This window comes from Penicillium atrosanguineum (genome assembly GCF_028827265.1).
Source record: "Penicillium atrosanguineum strain IBT 20685 chromosome Unknown utg000003l_segment0_segment0, whole genome shotgun sequence".
Lineage (NCBI taxonomy): Eukaryota > Fungi > Ascomycota > Eurotiomycetes > Eurotiales > Aspergillaceae > Penicillium > Penicillium atrosanguineum.
Window position 1 is genome coordinate 4003887 of NW_026623135.1, and position 16717 is coordinate 4020603.

At 50.5% G+C, this 16717-nt stretch overlaps 7 protein-coding genes across 7 annotated transcripts; 3 read left to right on the forward strand and 4 right to left on the reverse strand.

Annotated features, from left to right (window-relative positions):
- Positions 1-1297: 1297 nt before the first annotated feature.
- Positions 1298-3628, reverse strand: N7443_004946 (putative C6 transcription factor; the record flags this gene model as incomplete). The annotated part of the gene is made up of 5 exons (XM_056885002.1): positions 1298-1643; positions 1715-2062; positions 2113-2576; positions 2630-3340; positions 3398-3628. The coding sequence occupies 5 exons, from the start codon at positions 3626-3628 to the stop codon at positions 1298-1300; spliced, it is 2100 nt and encodes a 699-aa protein (XP_056743280.1).
- Positions 3629-4176: 548 nt separating this feature from the next.
- On the forward strand, positions 4177-4444 carry N7443_004947 (uncharacterized protein; the record flags this gene model as incomplete). Its single annotated transcript, XM_056885003.1, is given in 2 exon segments — positions 4177-4249; positions 4263-4444. 2 exon segments carry the CDS (start codon positions 4177-4179, stop codon positions 4442-4444), a joined length of 255 nt encoding a protein of 84 aa, XP_056743281.1.
- A 2394-nt stretch (positions 4445-6838) lies between these two features.
- Positions 6839-7204, reverse strand: N7443_004948 (uncharacterized protein; the record flags this gene model as incomplete). The annotated part of the gene is made up of 1 exon (XM_056885004.1): positions 6839-7204. The coding sequence occupies one exon, from the start codon at positions 7202-7204 to the stop codon at positions 6839-6841; it is 366 nt and encodes a 121-aa protein (XP_056743282.1).
- A 2550-nt stretch (positions 7205-9754) lies between these two features.
- Positions 9755-10786, forward strand: N7443_004949 (YoaK family protein; the record flags this gene model as incomplete). The annotated part of the gene is made up of 2 exons (XM_056885005.1): positions 9755-10103; positions 10155-10786. The coding sequence occupies 2 exons, from the start codon at positions 9755-9757 to the stop codon at positions 10784-10786; spliced, it is 981 nt and encodes a 326-aa protein (XP_056743283.1).
- A 1509-nt stretch (positions 10787-12295) lies between these two features.
- N7443_004950 (branched-chain amino acid aminotransferase, cytosolic) lies at positions 12296-13603 on the forward strand (the record flags this gene model as incomplete). The annotated part of the gene is made up of 3 exons (XM_056885006.1): positions 12296-12710; positions 12766-13376; positions 13430-13603. The coding sequence occupies 3 exons, from the start codon at positions 12296-12298 to the stop codon at positions 13601-13603; spliced, it is 1200 nt and encodes a 399-aa protein (XP_056743284.1).
- Positions 13604-13831: 228 nt separating this feature from the next.
- N7443_004951 (AAR2 splicing factor family protein) lies at positions 13832-15292 on the reverse strand (the record flags this gene model as incomplete). The annotated part of the gene is made up of 1 exon (XM_056885007.1): positions 13832-15292. One exon carries the CDS (start codon positions 15290-15292, stop codon positions 13832-13834), a length of 1461 nt encoding a protein of 486 aa, XP_056743285.1.
- Positions 15293-16003: 711 nt separating this feature from the next.
- Positions 16004-16676, reverse strand: N7443_004952 (40S ribosomal protein uS11; the record flags this gene model as incomplete). Its single annotated transcript, XM_056885008.1, has 3 exons — positions 16004-16316; positions 16444-16516; positions 16610-16676. The coding sequence occupies 3 exons, from the start codon at positions 16674-16676 to the stop codon at positions 16004-16006; spliced, it is 453 nt and encodes a 150-aa protein (XP_056743286.1).
- Positions 16677-16717: the final 41 nt, after the last annotated feature.

Genomic DNA, 16717 nt, shown 5'->3' on the forward strand with positions numbered 1-16717 from the left:
TTTCGCTTGGGTGTTGTGCTTATCTTATCTGCACATAAAGTGGATGCTGACTCAGCATGTGCACACTGTGCAAGTATGGTGCCTGGATATGCTGGCAGCGACGGCACCTCGCCTCTCGAGTTCAACTACGACGACCATGGACCTACACAAGCTTGGGAAACAGCTTTGAATACAATACAATAAACAGGGTATAGGAATAAGGAACATTAGACTCAGTAAAGCCTTTCATTCATACCTCAAGGTGCCCAGTACATCGGGTTAGTTCAATATTTGAAGGAACAATTGTAACCCAGGCTACTCCAGCACTGGTGTCTCTAACTGATTATAGGAGAGATGGGCGAGCATTTCCGTGAACAGATTATGACTGAAAACAAGTCTAGATAAAGGCAGTCTTTTGTAATGCTCTACTATACAGGCGCGGGCCTGTAAAAAGGCCGGGGGCGTGGTCTACATTCAAACACTTCGTAAATTAAAGAATGTGAACAAGGAGTTCAAAGTTCAAGTCAATGAGTCGTATCATAGACTCATGTATTGCCAGGTAATGACTCCTTGAGGAATTCGTGTTGCCGATCAGATCTCGGCACTATGTAGAGACAGCCAGGGACTTATAAGAACAGCACACATGGCTCGCTCGCTGGGGCATGGACGTTCTATTTAAGCGACAGTCCATCGGATTTCCCCGAGTCCCGGAAGATTGGAAGAGTTTGATAGGGAACGGAGAGCAAATCTTTTGGTTTGAAGTTATCGGATAATAAATCCGGCTGCCGCCCGCCTGATGGGGCCTGAACAATGGCAGTAGCGCGCACACTCTGGGGCACTCGGCCCATTTCAACCCTTTGAATGTTTCGATGTCTTCATAACACCATCTATCTTGGTCTTTCCATTCTAGACCACCATAGCGTGGTACTGCGAAGGTATTTTCTGACCAACAATCTCAAGGTTGTCTCCGCGAACCTCTGCCTGCAGTGCCTGGGGACTCACTTTGCTAGGACCGATGTCTGCCTCACTTTCAACAACTTCGACGACCAGCCAAACGAGCCAGAAACTCACACGTCGACTGTTTCCAACGCCCTTTACACAAAATCGATGCCATATCTATGATGTTCACCTTCAGTCTAGGATGGTGAGGATGAAGACACAACAGCGTTAGACATCGTCCATCCACTTCCGACCGCTCTATCTGCACGCAGAAATCGGTCCGAATGCCCCCCTTTCAGAATACACACGGCCTCTTAGGCTTCCTGTCCTCCGCGAAAGTCGAACCCCTCAAGAATTGCAATGGCTTCTGGTGGTAGCATCACAACCCCCGCTGCGCCAGTGACTGGATCGCGTAAATCGCGTCAGCAGTTGGTGTGAACGTGCGACTCATGGCCATCCCAAAACGACAGAACTCGACAAATGCATGTCTCACTTCTTCGATCTCTAGCTGGTGTACGAGGATGCGGAGGGAGGACTGGACCGCGTCGACCACCTGGCTGGGGATGTACTTGAGACCATATGCCTGGCGGTGAATACGGAAACATTGGGCCATTTCTGCTACCTGTTGACACCATTCCTGTTGCAACTTTTGGGTCATGGAGCCTTGAGAGTCCCGCTGGATCATCATCTCCAGAAGGTTCATAATAGCCTGGTGGCACTTGATGCTTTGGACCTGGTTAGCACGACAAACCAAACAAGCACTATGAAGCCACATAGCCAAGGAGAGTCTTCTTACCGAAGGATGAGAACTTGTGGAGTGGGTTCTTTTTCGATCTGTAAAGGATCAGGCCAATTTGCCAGCCACTGTCGCAAACGTTCATATGGAGCTTCTGCCATCGCAGACAAGGCTTGAATGCTTGAGGCCAAACTCTGATCATGCAGAAGCTCTTGAATATGAGCCAAAATGTCCGTAAGCTCAGCCATTCCTTGTCTGAGTTGGGGCAAGCGCGCCAGCTTTGGTGCATAAGTGATCTTGTTCAAACGTGGGTACGGAGTCCACTCAAAGTCGGCGTCGCCTCCCATGGACACCTTGGATATTGGGGGCGGCAAGCTTGTGACCCTGCGCAATTTCATTGACATTTGTCTGACCCATATGTGAGCATTGGTCTGTCACGAAGCGAGAGAGACGCTTACGAGTTCAAGTTGAAGATACCCCAGGCCGTAATTGTTCGAATATGTTCCATCTGATGCAAAATTGACCCCTCATCGCCGTCTTTACGCTTGACTTCATCATCGGACAGCTCAGATGCTGATGGCATCGCAAACCCTATATATTCCTTGAACGGGTTTACAGTCCTCGGCAGCATCAGCAGCCCCATATCCTGTCCCATTTGAGCGGCCTGTCGAAGTAGGAACCAACCCTGTTGAATCTCGCCTTGCGATAAAAGTCTGCAAAATTGAATCAGCATCATATTCAACAAGCCCAATACACAATGGATCACATACACACTGCACATCATAAGCAAAGCCTGGATATTAGGCAACGTCTGGCGGCCTCTCTGGGCAGTCCACAATCTTTCTGCTTCTTGAAGAAAATGTTGTCCACGCGAAAATGTATCTTCAAGATTGAAGAATGCATCTGGGCTATCGGAGTAAACCTGTCTTTGTGTCAAAATGGATATAGGGGCTGGGGAAATCCTGAGTTGCATACGCATGCCATCGATAAGAGACTGTTAACCAGTAATGGTGTGCAGAACTGAGAACTGGTGTCTCCCCGTTTCATATGATCGATGAATATCTTCTGGTCAAGATACTGTGCGCACGGGTGGTCCCACGTGAAATACAGCGAGACAAGGTGCGACACAAAATCGCTGTCATCCGTCACTTCTGTCCATGGTCTGGCCGGTACCTTGAACAGTGGAATATCGCAGAGAGTTTCCAAGGCTACACGTGCATAAGGATGAAATTTTGCCCGAGGTGACTCCCTGGGGTATTCTTCTTCTGGTGAGGTCGGGATTAGATCGGGTTCTGATCGTCGGCGGGGTTTGATATCTTCAAACTCTGACAGAGTTGCCAAACTCGCCCTTGACAAAGTCTCCGAATCCGTGAATTTCGTGACGGGATTTCCCACGGAACGGGCGATATCCCTCAACGAACCATTGTTTCGAATCAATTCGATGAGTTCGTAAAGTTTTTCTTGGGGATCCGACCGAATACTGGCTAACAATGTTTCCAGCAAGTCTTTGTAATCGCTGAGCTCCTTGATCGTTCGCTTGACAGCCACTTTGCGCCGCAAATCTCGAGTGGGGTCGAAACGGCAGTCAGCTTCTAAGCCGGCAGCCAGGCACGCCTTGCAAGGGCAGGTCCCTGAACACTGGATGGTGCAAAATAGCCACGTCAGCCGAGTTCTTCTAGGTGATAACTATGACTCGTCGGGTGCCGGATTACGTCCAACAAGCGATGGTGACAGGCAACTTACCTTCCTCTTTGCAACTTTGCATGCTAAACACGCGGTGGAATTTTTTTTGGGCCGAAGGACCGCCGGGGAGGGCTGCGGCGCGAACCTACGAGGTGGCCCGGGGGCCAGTGCAGGCAACTGCTTGGAGTCGTCGTGATGGCTCATCTTCTCATCCGCTGACTGGTCAGTCTCGTGAAGGAGAGACATGTGTCCCGCCGGAACGTTTCCGGTTTCCTGAGAATCCTCCGCCATAGAGTCCCGGTTATGTTGATGTGGCCTGAGAGAAATACGCAGTCAGCTTGTGTTCATCCTCTGCTGTGTTGCAAAGAGCGAGAAAAACAAGCTGACCGGTGACAGCATCGGACCACACTCCGCCTATGGTTCTATATCACACATACACCATCGAATGGAAATATCCGCAATCTCACCGGACTCGTTGATCGAGAGCAGAAAGGCACATGTCGTAAAAGCGCGGGTCGTCGGGCTTTCGTTTGCTGCGCAATGTGTTCGGGAGTGGGACGAGGCCGGGGACGGGGACGGTAGTCGTGAAATCGAGATTGATCGCGGTGGCCAAAGTTGACCTACAGGTGCTGAAAATTCGACTCAATTGAGGGGGGAAGTGTCTGTCACCATCTGCAGGGGGAGGGGGGGGGGAGGGGGCCAGGTGATTGTGACACAGCCAGGGTAGCCAGGTGGCCCGGTTGAAAGTTGCGGGTTATTGCAGAAGAATGGATTCAGCAGTTTGCCAGGCTAGGCGCTGTTGGCGGCATGGGACGGGGCAGGCAAGGGGAACGGCAGTCATGGAGGCGAGGCTGGTCAGAACCCTGGTCAGCCAGTGCAAGATGGAGGGTATCGGGCAGCAGCCGCTGGGACGTCATTGCTATAGGTGGAAATACCCGAAATACCGGTCCAAAACAAGGGCTTGATGGGCCTGGAGAGGGAATGGACGGCGGTATCATGGCACTCACACCCGGAGAGATATTTGAAAAGGGCATCGATGTCATTTCCGCTCGGAAGGCCGCGACCGACGATCCGCGACTCATCCAAGAGCACGAGCAAAGATTCTAGTCCATTAAAGCACGGCCGAACTAAAACAATTGGGAGCTATACCCGCCACAGGACCCTTTATTGGCTCAACCACCGTCTTTGATCTGTATGTGTGTTTGCCTCCGGCAAAAGGCTCGACCGAGACTGGTTCGCTACGAAGCTCTCTACGGGATCCGCAGATTTCTCCCGAACCAGACAGTCATGCGCACTAGGACTGTGCACGCACGATACCACTGGTACCTGGAATTGAGTGGATATGGCCCCAAACCATTCTTATATAGAGATGTGTAGCATACTGTACAAGCACTTGGGATCCATGGATCAGCCTATGACGGACCTCGGTTTCCCGCGCTTACAACAGTCAACTTTCCGGTTTGGGTATGTAGCTAGGTGGCAAGCTCGCGCTCATTTTCGTTCCATTCAATCAACAGCGTTCCCAGGCCGGGTGGCGGGGCAGAAAAAATGTCCAAAGGAATTCCAGATCCCCGGTTGATGAAACCACGAGAACTGGAAATTCCGGTATCGTTCCGCTCACCTGACAGTCGGGTCCACTACACAGGACTATGTGCGTGGCCAATGTGTCGGGGAAAGCAACCGCGATCTGCAGCGCTATAGTCTCCATCATTGCTCGTTCGTAGCAGTCAAGTGGCTGGTCCACTTCCGACCAATCGGATGCGTTCTTGCGGCACAATTCAAGTCTTGGCATATATCCCCATTTTGATACTTCGCGATGCGGCGCAGGACGTGTACAGTATCTTGTGCCTGTGCAAAAATTCTCAGTCTTCAAGGCTGATTATATATGTTTGTGCTTCGTCATCGACATGGGTATTTCTCTTTTCTCGATGCCTACTGCCGTGTGACTATTATCTCATGCAATCTCACTTCCATGTGCGCCTGTCAGGTCTTTGCTCCCACAAGGACCCTTTGCCAAGACTCTTGCCACTTTCAGCCTAGCGAGGCTCCCATTTCTTTTACAGTAATCCTCAGTATTACTGTGCATGGCGGAGCGCCGCTGACGGGATATCTGACAGCCGTAGCGTTCCGAGGACCCGACCTGACAATTCCTAATTCTCGTTAAGACCTTGAGTGATCGCCCAATGTGAACGTGAGCTGACATGCGTGGTACACTTCGCGCAGATGATGAACCCCGATTCTCTGCGAAGTGGGAATTTGGTCGAGCGGAGGCAAAAAATGCAAAAGATCCTGGACTCGCAGACAAAGAAAAATTGCAGATCACAATCTACATCCATGTTGCTGGACTAACCGAAAGCGAGGCTGATGTCACCCCAGCCCCCTGACTGGCCCGGAGAAACAAGCCGTGCCGCGTCCACGTCACCTCATTAGCCAGCCGTATCAGCCGTATCAGCCGTATCAGCCGTATCAGCCGCATCAGCCGTCCACTATGTAGCGTACCCCATGCTGAAGCCTTACGATCCGGCGAGCCCTGAGTCGGCCTTTCCCCTCTTGTGTCTTTGTGTCTTAGTATCTTAGTATCTTAGTATCTTAGTATCTTAGTATCTTAGTATCTTAGTATCTTAGTATCTTAGTATCTTGTGTGTCTTTTCTTTTCTATCGAACCATTGTCGGTACTGTCATTGAATGTTGATTGCTGATCCTCCCCGTCCACTGCACCCGACTGTTTCCAATCCATCTCGCGGTCAACGCGCTCTGACCACAAGGTAGCGCCCCGGGGGCTTAGTGAAATACTTAATCTCAACGACGATAGATTGACCTCCTGCCGGACTAATCTCGATCATCCGCCTTTGCCGTTGTAAATGTGATGATTCGCAAGCGCATGGTCGCATTGCCCCTAGTGCCTTCAATCTTTGGGGAAATTTAGTCTTAGGGCGAACGTATACTTGGAAGCCCTGCTCCTAGGACATGGTCTACTGCGGCTGCTTGACTGTGTAGCTTCTGCTGCATATCTTTGATTTTCCATCTTTCTCATGGTTCCTTCTGGCTCAATACCTGCTGTAGCTCGAGCTACTCATGAGCCTCGTATTTTGCATCACCACCTTCCTTGTGCTTGATTCACTGGACCTTGCAACTCTGCTGCCAGCACGTAACCACGGATCCGCCCATTTATTTGCCCTTCCAGGATTATTTTGAGTGATGGCAAGCATCAACTGCCGTACCCTGAGGACCTATATCCCTCTCACTCACTACTGGCCACATAGTCCCTTATCTGTCAGTTGGTACTAAATATCCCTGATCGTCTCTGTTTGTAGCCTAGATAGCCTACTTCTCCCATAGCACTAATTCATCACTTGTACACATATCTCCATATTCAGTCATCCCTCTCTGATAGTCTCATAGACCCCTGAGCCAAGTCGAACGTGAAATCTGGCAGCGACTTCATGGTCTCTGTCCAAAAGGCGTCGGGCGAGCCCCAAGATTAATCCGCAAAATGGCAGATCAGTGTTTTTTGAGCTCTTGATAGTTCGCCCTTTTGGAATAAATCTCGACGAGACTTTGGGCATCTTTGGAATCTAGCCGATGACAGATTAGCGGGAAGAAACTTTTCCTTGCCAGTCGCTTGAGAGTATCAATCATAAAGTAGTCCCCTTCGGCATACATGCGGGTGTGGAAGAGTGCCTTATGTGCCGCCCACTCCGAAGCATTGGAAGATCCCATGCCATTAAGGACCTTTCGGCGCTTGGTACACGGCTGCTCAGAATCATTGCCTGAGATTTGAAAGGTGACATTGTAGACATCAGTATAGAGGAACTCGAGTGTCTTCTTCATCAGGAACGGATCTCTGTCCAGGCGGGCTTTCTCCATTTGATTCCTAGGCTGAAGTATCTGCCAGCTTCCAGGCTCAACGCGGATCAAAATTTGTTCGACTAATCTCTGCCACGAAGCAACAATTCAAGTCCCACCGCATATCGGCTCTCCATGGATGCTTGGCATTCGTCGAACACGAGGTCGGGTACAAGGCGCAAAGTCTCTCTCCAGGGGCATCGCTTGAAGACAGGCCAGTTCCCAAGGCTCTCCATTATGAGCTCTTGGGGTTGTAGATATCTGGCTCGCCCTGAATAAAGCTCCTCCGCCAATTCCTCGAACTGCGAGTGGGTGAATGGGCCTGTGGTTGGATTTTTGATGTAATGCTACCAATGCCCTGAGAGCATTGATCATGAAGTAATTGCTTCGGCATGAATCTGCTTGGAAGTATGCTGGGTGTTTCTCAGTCCATTCTGAGGCTTCAAGGGTGTCACTGATACCCTCGAGCGTCATTGTGCATTTGACGGGCAGCTCCCCAGAATTCCTGGGGTCAGCTGCTCTGGCTTATGACTAATTCATACCAACCGTGTTACTGTAGTTCCCGGCAAAGAGGAACTCGAGCATCTTCTTGAGCAGAAATGCATCCTTGCCGTTGAGCTTCATCACTCCATTTGACTACTAAAGTCGTCTTTCGTCAGCTTCAGCATACTTTAAACTCCACTTTTGAAGTCAGATACCTTGAAATATCCCGTACACGCCGATATGAAAATAGTTAAACTGGAGGCAGAAAATCGCCCGATGGCCTTGGAATCGTGTATTTCCGCAAATCATGATCAAGTCGCTGTATTTGGGGCTCAGAAAATGCCGGCTCCGGTTAGCGGGCTGTTCTCAACGGACTGAGGAGAGAGAGCAGACGGAAGATCTCTCACGATGAGGCTCAATCTACCATTGGCATTCTGTCGAGTTGAATCGCTTCGGCAGGTAACCAAGCTCTGACTTGGTCCATATTAACAGCTGTAGGTGACGATAAGCTGATGGCTAGCTGAAGTGGGTGAACTTCAAAAGTGCAAGAACGAGTTTTGTCGGTATGGAAGGGCAAAGAAGATGAAAAGAGAAAAAGAAACGAGAGAAGTGTCTAATGAATTTGCAAAATCCCCTCACTCTGGCTGCATATGGATATTTTCCGAATACCCACATTGATGGTGGTCACTAGAGCTTTACAAAGTAGATATAGAGAAAGCTAGACATGCTCATCTCTTTGAAATAAAGATGCCATGCTGAGCTAGTAGTTCAGGCAATCAACTTGACTAATTAAGGGGTGTAATCAGATGACCGGTGCCAGGGGGAACCTAGAAGAGTTGCTTGAGTCTGCCAAGGCCCAAGTTCCTCCGTCTACAAGTACGAAGACTCAGCCACTTTGGGTGAATATTCCGGGCCAATAAGAGCCGTAGGAATCACAATGAAACACCATGCGAATCGTTCTCGTTCAAGTGCGAGTGGATGGCTGTGTCAGCTGCCTTAGTTTGGCGATGGTGTCGATCTTGTGGGTCTGAATCTTCCCCGTGTCATTCCCTACATTACGAAGTACGCAGGAGACGGGAACATTCTTTCCCTCCCGGTTCTCACAAGACTCATAATCCTCCCACCTTATCTACGTCTATAACCACGCCAATGAAGCCACCTTCTCGTGTCTGCACCTTTCATTGGAATTAGGACGGGCAAAGGGTGACATATCATGTCTGACTGTGCAGCAAGCAGGAATGGTCTCCACAAGACAGCCATCCCCGTGGGGGTCCCGCTTCGGCACTTGACCGGTATCTACAGTAGGCTTCCACTCAGTGGGCTTGGCGGAATACGCTTGGCATGGAGTCTCCCACTCGGTGGGATGACCTTGGCATGAAATCTCCCGCCAAACCCATGATAAGGACCTTGTCACCTCCGTCGATCATCCCGATCCGGACATAGCTCCACCATGTTGGCAAATGAGAGTCTTTTGCGAGCTTCGATGAGGCGCTGCACTTGGCACATCCACAGATCTACACTGGCGGCCATAGCCTTCAGTCCTCGCCGCCAAGATTAGAGCGATGAGACCGTAGAATAGGTGCCGCCAGCCTCTCAGCTGCTGTCGATAAATCAATACACCCATTTTCGGACGCCCGCCAAGGCCGCCAAGGGTTTAGAGACGTTGTCCTTTCATGCCCATTTATGAGGCTAGATTGAAGGCTCATTGATGTGACTGTGCTTAGGGGAGCCCGACCTGACGGCCACATGGATCACAGTCCTATCTGCAGCCTGGCGAAAGGTCTAGATTCAGAAAGAAAAGCGGCTTTTTAGATATCCTGTTCTCATCCTCTCTGGCAAGTGCCACTTCCTGCTTATTCATTAGAGGCATCATATCAGCAATGTGGATACCACGGAACACCAGTGGAGTCCCAAGACACCAAGACGGCGATGAAAAGTAACTGCAGGGTGATCCTTGTTGTCGTCATTTTACGCGGTCCACCTCTTGTCATTGCTACCCGAAGTCAGCTCTATAAGCCGAGCCGAAGACCATTCCTCCTGATCTTATGCAGGCCCATTTAGTTCATTGTCTATCACACTCTATCCAAAATGCACAGTCCCAGGCGATCACTGTCTTCAGCAACAACAGAGACCAGCCCCGATGGCAGGATAAGGGACCCGGTAGATACACACTATGGAGCAGCTCATCAAACCCGCCCGGGACACACAGTGCCAATGGCCCCTCGCTCTGCGCAACACTATACCGATGTATCATTTGATGGGACCGCGGATACCCTTACGGAGAACCCATCCTTGCTGTCTCAGATGTCACTTTATTTCTTCGCGAAGCTGGATCCTAGACGTGCAGATGTAATCCTTATCGTTTGTGGGTTCGTCAGCGGCCTAGTCGATGGCTTGTCTTTCAATGCATGGGGCAGCTTTTCGAGTATGCAGACAGGTATGTTGCCATTGTCTTCATTTGAAATCAATCTATGCTAAATGAGAACAGGAAACACTGTTTTTATTGCCCTGGGTGTATCTGGTCAGCCAGAATATCCGGCGTTTCTTTGGGCAAAGTCGCTCATCGCCCTGAGCGTCTTCTTGTTAAGCAATGTCTTCTTCATCCACCTAGGCCGCGCACTCAATCCTCTACGACGGTCGACTCTCATCCTTTCATTCGGACTACAGACTGCTGCCCTCATTGTCGCCGCTTCCGTGGTTCAAGCTGGGATCGTCAGTCCTAAGCCAGAAGACCCGCGAGGCCCGATTCAGTGGAATCAGATAATACCCATCACACTTCTCGCTTTCCAGGCTGCAGGCCAGATAGTCGCCTCCCGCCTTTTGGCCTTTGATGAGATACCTACTGTCGTACTCACCACTCTTCTATGTGATCTACTGGTGGATACAAATCTCTACACCAGACCGTGGTCAGCCAATCCGAAGAGAAACAGGAGGATTGCCGCCTTTCTAGCCCTATTCATGGGCGCCATGACTGCAGGTGGGCTCTCAAAGGCCACGGGTATGGCAAGTAGCTTGTGGCTGGCGGTCGCATTGAAGGGCTCCATCACGCTGTCGTGGTTTTTCTGGAAGGACAGTTCCGGTGAGGCGAGAGAGAAACAAGTTACAAGAAACCCAGTCTAGCGTGACCCCGACTGCTTATAATTTCTATGCTGGTAATAAATAGCATTGCTGCCTGGCTTCTCCGTATCAGAAACTCGCAAAATATCCTCACTTTGAAAGCTCCTAGAAAGATCAGAGCAATATAGTACATAAAATCGTAGTAAACCGTGAATAGCACATCGAATGCGTCTAAGGAAGAACAGAAAAGGCAAGTGAGACAGAGGTAGGCTGTCTTTGTAAGTTCCCCTCGCAGCAGCCATCGCCACCCATCACTTTAGTCCTCATCAGCTTCTCCCTGCCTATATCTTGTTGGACATTGCGGGGCTGATTCTTCCCCCTTGGCTCCCCACTTTGCATGTCATTCTTATTCCTGCGCTTTCTATTCAGGTCTCTATGTGCTGTCATGTCCTATGATTTTCAAAGCTGTCTAAAGCTTCTGCCCTAGACATTTTGCTACTTATGGCCAGGATCGAATGACCCAAAGGGCAAATCTCATTCTGACTCGGTTAAGAGTATCTGCGTACCACAAGTAATATCCTTGACAAGCGACTAAGATACTAGAATCCTGTTGATTCTGGGTAAGAGCCGCGCAGGTGTAGCCAAACTTGCATTTCTAGTTTATCCAAGTGTTAGTAGGTCCCTCCCCCTGCACGGACGGCCGGGGTCTAATTGGTCCATAATTTAGTACAAGCCAGGCATCCCATCTTCAATTGTATGTACTTCATGTACTTAGTCTGCTGGCTATAGCTGGTTTTCGCAAGTAAGCAACTCAGTTGCTGCAGAATCTAACGGCGACCTACTAGTGACTTGTTGAGCTGCTACATTAATCGTCGCTGTATTCAGCCCCTTAGCAAGGGATGTGACAAAATCAGTCAAATTCCTGACACGCACATAAGCCACGCAGATTGATAAGGCCATTTTTAGCGTGCGGAACAACAATGCCGGCCTTTATATTGAAGGCACGGCTACCATCGGCGATATTCTAATGAGGTGGATCCTCTGATAAGGCACTATCAGAGTTTCACCCCTCGCTGTCAAGAATAGGGCGTAGGGCGCACAGCATTCCCAGCTGCAAATGGGGTTGCGCAATTATTATCATAACAAGTGCTATCGAGCTCGTAGAAAATGCAAGAGGTTCTAATTAGTGGATCTGCTAAGGATGTCATTTCTCCGATAGCGATCATTGGTTCGAGGTCGATGGCAAAAAAAAAACCTAGAAGAATCCCGCTTGGCGAAAAACTTTTTCGGGACCGGCACGCTGATAAAGAACGGTGGCCCGGGGCAAACCGCGAGATCATATAATAACCTGACCTTGGCCTCTTCTTCAATTCTCTTTGGCATTCTCTTTATAGATAACTTTCAATCCTCAAAAGGTATGGATCAGGCACAATTCTATCAATTCCAATTCCGGATCTTTGGTTAACAGTGACTCATAGCATACATTCCCTTCGTTTACCAAGAGGAATTTAATTTTCAAATAACCAAATCCGCCTTCTATTTGCCTGATTATATTTAACCCAAACATCCACGATGGGTTCTGTCTCTCCTAATGTGGCCGAGCTTGATGGCTCCAATTTCAACATCACCCGCTCCACCAATCTGCGTGATGTTCCTCTTCCTGGCTCTCCTGAGGAGATGAGCCACTCCTACTGCACTGACCACATGGTCACTGTGAGGTGGACTGTTAACAGCGGCTGGGAGACTCCCGAGGTCAAGCCCTATCAGAACCTCAGCATCCCGCCTACTGCGTCCGTCCTTCACTACGCCACCGAGTGCTTCGAGGGCATGAAGGTGTACCGAGGCTACGACGGGAAGCTGCGCCTGTTCCGCCCTGACTGCAATGGCGAGCGTCTTAACAGCAGTTCCCAGCGTTCTTCGCTGCCCGGATTCAAGTACGACGAGGTGAAGAAGCTGGTTGCTAAGCTGATGCAGGTTGACGGATCCCGTATGTCTCACCGTGCTTGATAAAATTGAAACCCAATTTACTAATCCGAAACTAGGCTGGCTTCCCAAGGAGCGTCCCGGCTCTTTCCTTTACATTCGCCCTACTGTCATTGGTAACGGTCCTCACCTCGGTGTCCAGGTCCCCAAGGAGGCTCTGCTTTTCATTATTGCCGTTCCCTGGCCAGATTTCACCAAGATGAAGAAGGAGGGTGAGACTGAGCCCAAGAAGGGCCTGAAGCTCTTCGCCTCTACTCCCGACTCCGTCCGTGCCTGGCCCGGTGGCTTCGGCTCGGCCAAGCTCGGTGCCAACTATGGTCCGTCTCTACAGGCCCACGGCAAGGCTCAGGCTCTGGGCTTCGACCAGATCCTTTGGCTGTTCGGCGAGGACCGCCAGGTCACTGAGGCTGGTGCTAGCAACTTCTTCATCATCTGGCACAACGCCGACACTGGCCGTCTGGAGCTTGTTACCGCTCCTCTGGAGAACCAGCTCATTCTGCCCGGTGTTACTCGCCGCAGTGTTCTGGAGCTGGTTCGTGAACGTCTGTCGAAGCAGGCCGTGGGCAGTCTGGAGCCTCTGCAGGTGGTGGAGCGCACTTTGACCATCTCGGAGATCGAGAAGGCTGCCCAGGAGGGCCGCATTGTCGAGTCTTTCGTCTCTGGTACTGCTGTAAGTTTTGCTCTGTTCAATTGATCATCGACGTGCCCTAACATCATTCACAGTACTTCATTACCCCCGTTGCTATGATTCGCAACAATGATACCGATATTAACACTTTGGGCAAGAACGGCGAGCCTGCTGGCTATGCTACCCAGATCAAGTCCTGGTTGGAGGCCATCATGTTCGGCAAGGAGGAACACGAGTGGGCTTACGTCGTTGAGAATGAGGAGAAATAGGCAGTTGTGACTGCATTTTTGATGATTTATGGGATCATGTATATAGACTTCGCCTTCTCATAGAAACAAGCCTGCGCTTGTTATTTGCCTAGACATTTTACAGCCTCTTTTGTTTGCACTTCTCTTGCTTGTAGTATGCTAGATATTGGCTTCCTGTTAAGTGGATTGGGGGAATCGTTTATTAAGTACATGGCAATCGTAAAAGGCATAAATCCAGATGTCCGGACCTTAGTATCGCAAGTCGTCGAGGTCATGTGTGTCTTCCCTGTCATCTTCAACCTCTTCTTCGGGCACGGCAGTGCCTTCATCCAGATCAACCACAAGGGGAGCATATTCGCCCGTTTCCTCGTCTTCGTCATTATCGTCCATCTCCATTTCAACTTCCTCGCCGTCCTCCAGCTGGAGCATTCCCCGTCTGACGATAGACTCGCGCTTCAACTCCCAATCATACTCTTCCTTGACCCAAGCCTCCAGATTGTCAAGTTCGATTGTGACCATTGACTCTGCTCCGTTCTCAACAACCTCATCCACAGATCGTCGAAGCTTTGTGAGCAGGTTGCGTAAGAAGGCTCCACCTTCATCCCCATCTATCTCAAAAAGACCGCCTTCAACATCATCGCATCTCTTTAGCTGCCGTAGGAGTAGGCGAACCACATCACTCATAAACTCTTCTCTGTCCACGATCGCTCGGCGGCAGGTCAGAATAAGCTCCAGCAGCCGCTTCCACTGCTGGAGACAGGAGAAGTTCATCATGGTCAGAACCATCAGGAAAGAGAATTGCAGCTCTCCCAGAAGCTGTGATTCGCCGGTTCGTTCATCAACTGTTATCTCGCCAGTGACCGAACTGGAGTGCATAAGGATCAATTCTCCCAGAGCCCAAGAGCGGTCTTGAGCAGCTTCGGTCCTTTCGCGTCCAATAGCTCCCTCTCTCCAGGTCCGCTTCAGGTCAACTGGAAGGAAACCAAACTCCCTTTCTTGTTCTCCACTAGCCTCGGGAGCTCCATCTTGGGCTTCCGTGGGTTGATCGAGTCCAGGGATATGGTCCGCGTCACGGTTGGCCGTGCCAGCAGAAGTCACCATCCACCGCGGATGGCCATCGACATCCAGTTCAGGGTTCCCAATGACGCGAGACAACAGACTGGGCGATATCCGGTCGGTAAGTTGATGCCAATCCCTGCGACCGCTTTCCTCGACTTCCGTATCATCCTCCAACTGAGGTGCCTCATGCTGGGTTGATCCGGATGGATTCGACAACATGGCCGGCGACACGCGGCTTCGGTATCGGAACAAGCCACCGCTCTGCCAAACCGCACCTAGGTTCGCCTTGTAGCGCATGGCCGCCTGGCGGTCTAGATCGCTGTCGCTTTTCAGTGACACAAGTGATTCGGTGTCGTTATTCCATTTCCAGATATAGATCTCCGGTCCGGGTCTTTGGTTTCGTGCCACGAGCGCGGTGTCATTGCCTCCTACCCCAGCCTTGCTAATGTCTCCGACGTAGAACCATGCGCCACATCGGAGAGACAGGCTCTCTGTTGTACCGGTATACAGAAAGTGCCATCCTTCTGGTAGATCTCTGATTCCGTGGAAATTGGCCGTCGAGGTAAAGGTGATCAGATCGGTTCCAACCAGGGTCTTGGGCGGTAGACCGGGGAGAAGGATGGTCGGGGAAGGCTGGAGTGACGAAGCCATCGTTCCTTGTCAGGATCCTGGGTATCTGGTTGTTTCAATGGGTGTAATATCGGAGGCTATGGATGAGCCGGTGTGATGCAAGCAATGTTCCGGTAGTCAACTTTAAAAACTCGTCCGACGGGAACGGCGCGGAGCTGATGTGAGCCCTTGGCAGGCAGGTGCAAGCTTCTGAGGATTGTATGATGCTATTGCATTATTGATAGGAAGAGTTTAGTAGTATCCTCAGGGGCTGTGAATCAAACCTGTTGGGTTGGGGTTCGATGTTGAAGCAGCTCACTTTTTTCCATCGGCCCCGCGACAGCTCCCCGCACCAGCTTCCTATTCCAGGGAGTAGTTTGCAGTGTTCACCAAGGTACTTCAATAACTTGTCTTCGATTTACAATTTTCTTGTACAGATTTAGTTTGAAAAGCCCAAAAAAAAACATTGTTCGAATTGGTAGAACTACAAATGCTACAATAGAAATTTGAATGGGGTTTACGAAAAAAGTTAACTCAGACAAGTAATTGATTGATCGTCAGAAGACTACCTAAAACAAAAACAAAACTGAGCAGGAGCTTTTGAGGGCATTGAAATATCTGAAGACCAGGCGATAAAGGCCGTTCCTCGCGTTTATTCCATCCACAGTTGCAGGTAGTAGACCCTGCCGGTAGCCTCCAATCCATCCACGAAGTAGAGTCGCAGTAGGACATGAGAGAGACACCCGCACACGTCTACAGACGGCGACCACGGCGACCACCCTTGCGACGAGTAGAGTCGGAGGGGGTGGGGGTGACGTCCTCAATGCGGCCAATGCGCATACCGGCACGGGCGAGGGCACGGAGGGCAGACTGGGCACCGGGACCGGGGGTCTTGGTGCCGTTACCACCAGTGGCACGGATCTTGATGTGCAGGGCGTTGATGCCAAGCTCCTTGCAGCGGGCAGCGACGTCCTGGGCAGCCAACATGGCGGCGTAGGGGGAGGACTCGTCACGGTCAGCCTTGACCTTCATACCACCGGTAACACGGGTGATGGTTTCACGGCCGCTGTTGAAGAAATTCGATGTCAGCAAACATAATTCAGACTGAACTGTTGAACGCCCCGCTACGGCTCTTGAATCCCGTCGAATCGGTTGAGCGCGCAGAGGCTCAGGAGCAATTGCAGGGAACGTACGAAAGATCGGTAACGTGAACGAAGGTATCATTGAAGGAGGCGAAGATGCGAGCAACGCCGAAAACGAGCTTGCCTGTTCCATGAGCATACTCGTCAGCCTCATGATCACGAAGAAATTTTTTCTTTTTTTTTTCAATTCTCTTTTTAAAAGATCAGTGCAACATACCATCACCGGCGAGGGGGCCGAGGGAGACGTTCTCCTTGGCGGCGGGAGCCTTCTTGGTAGGGGCCATTGCGACTGTGGTGTTTTGGGGGTTAGTGGATGGAATATGGA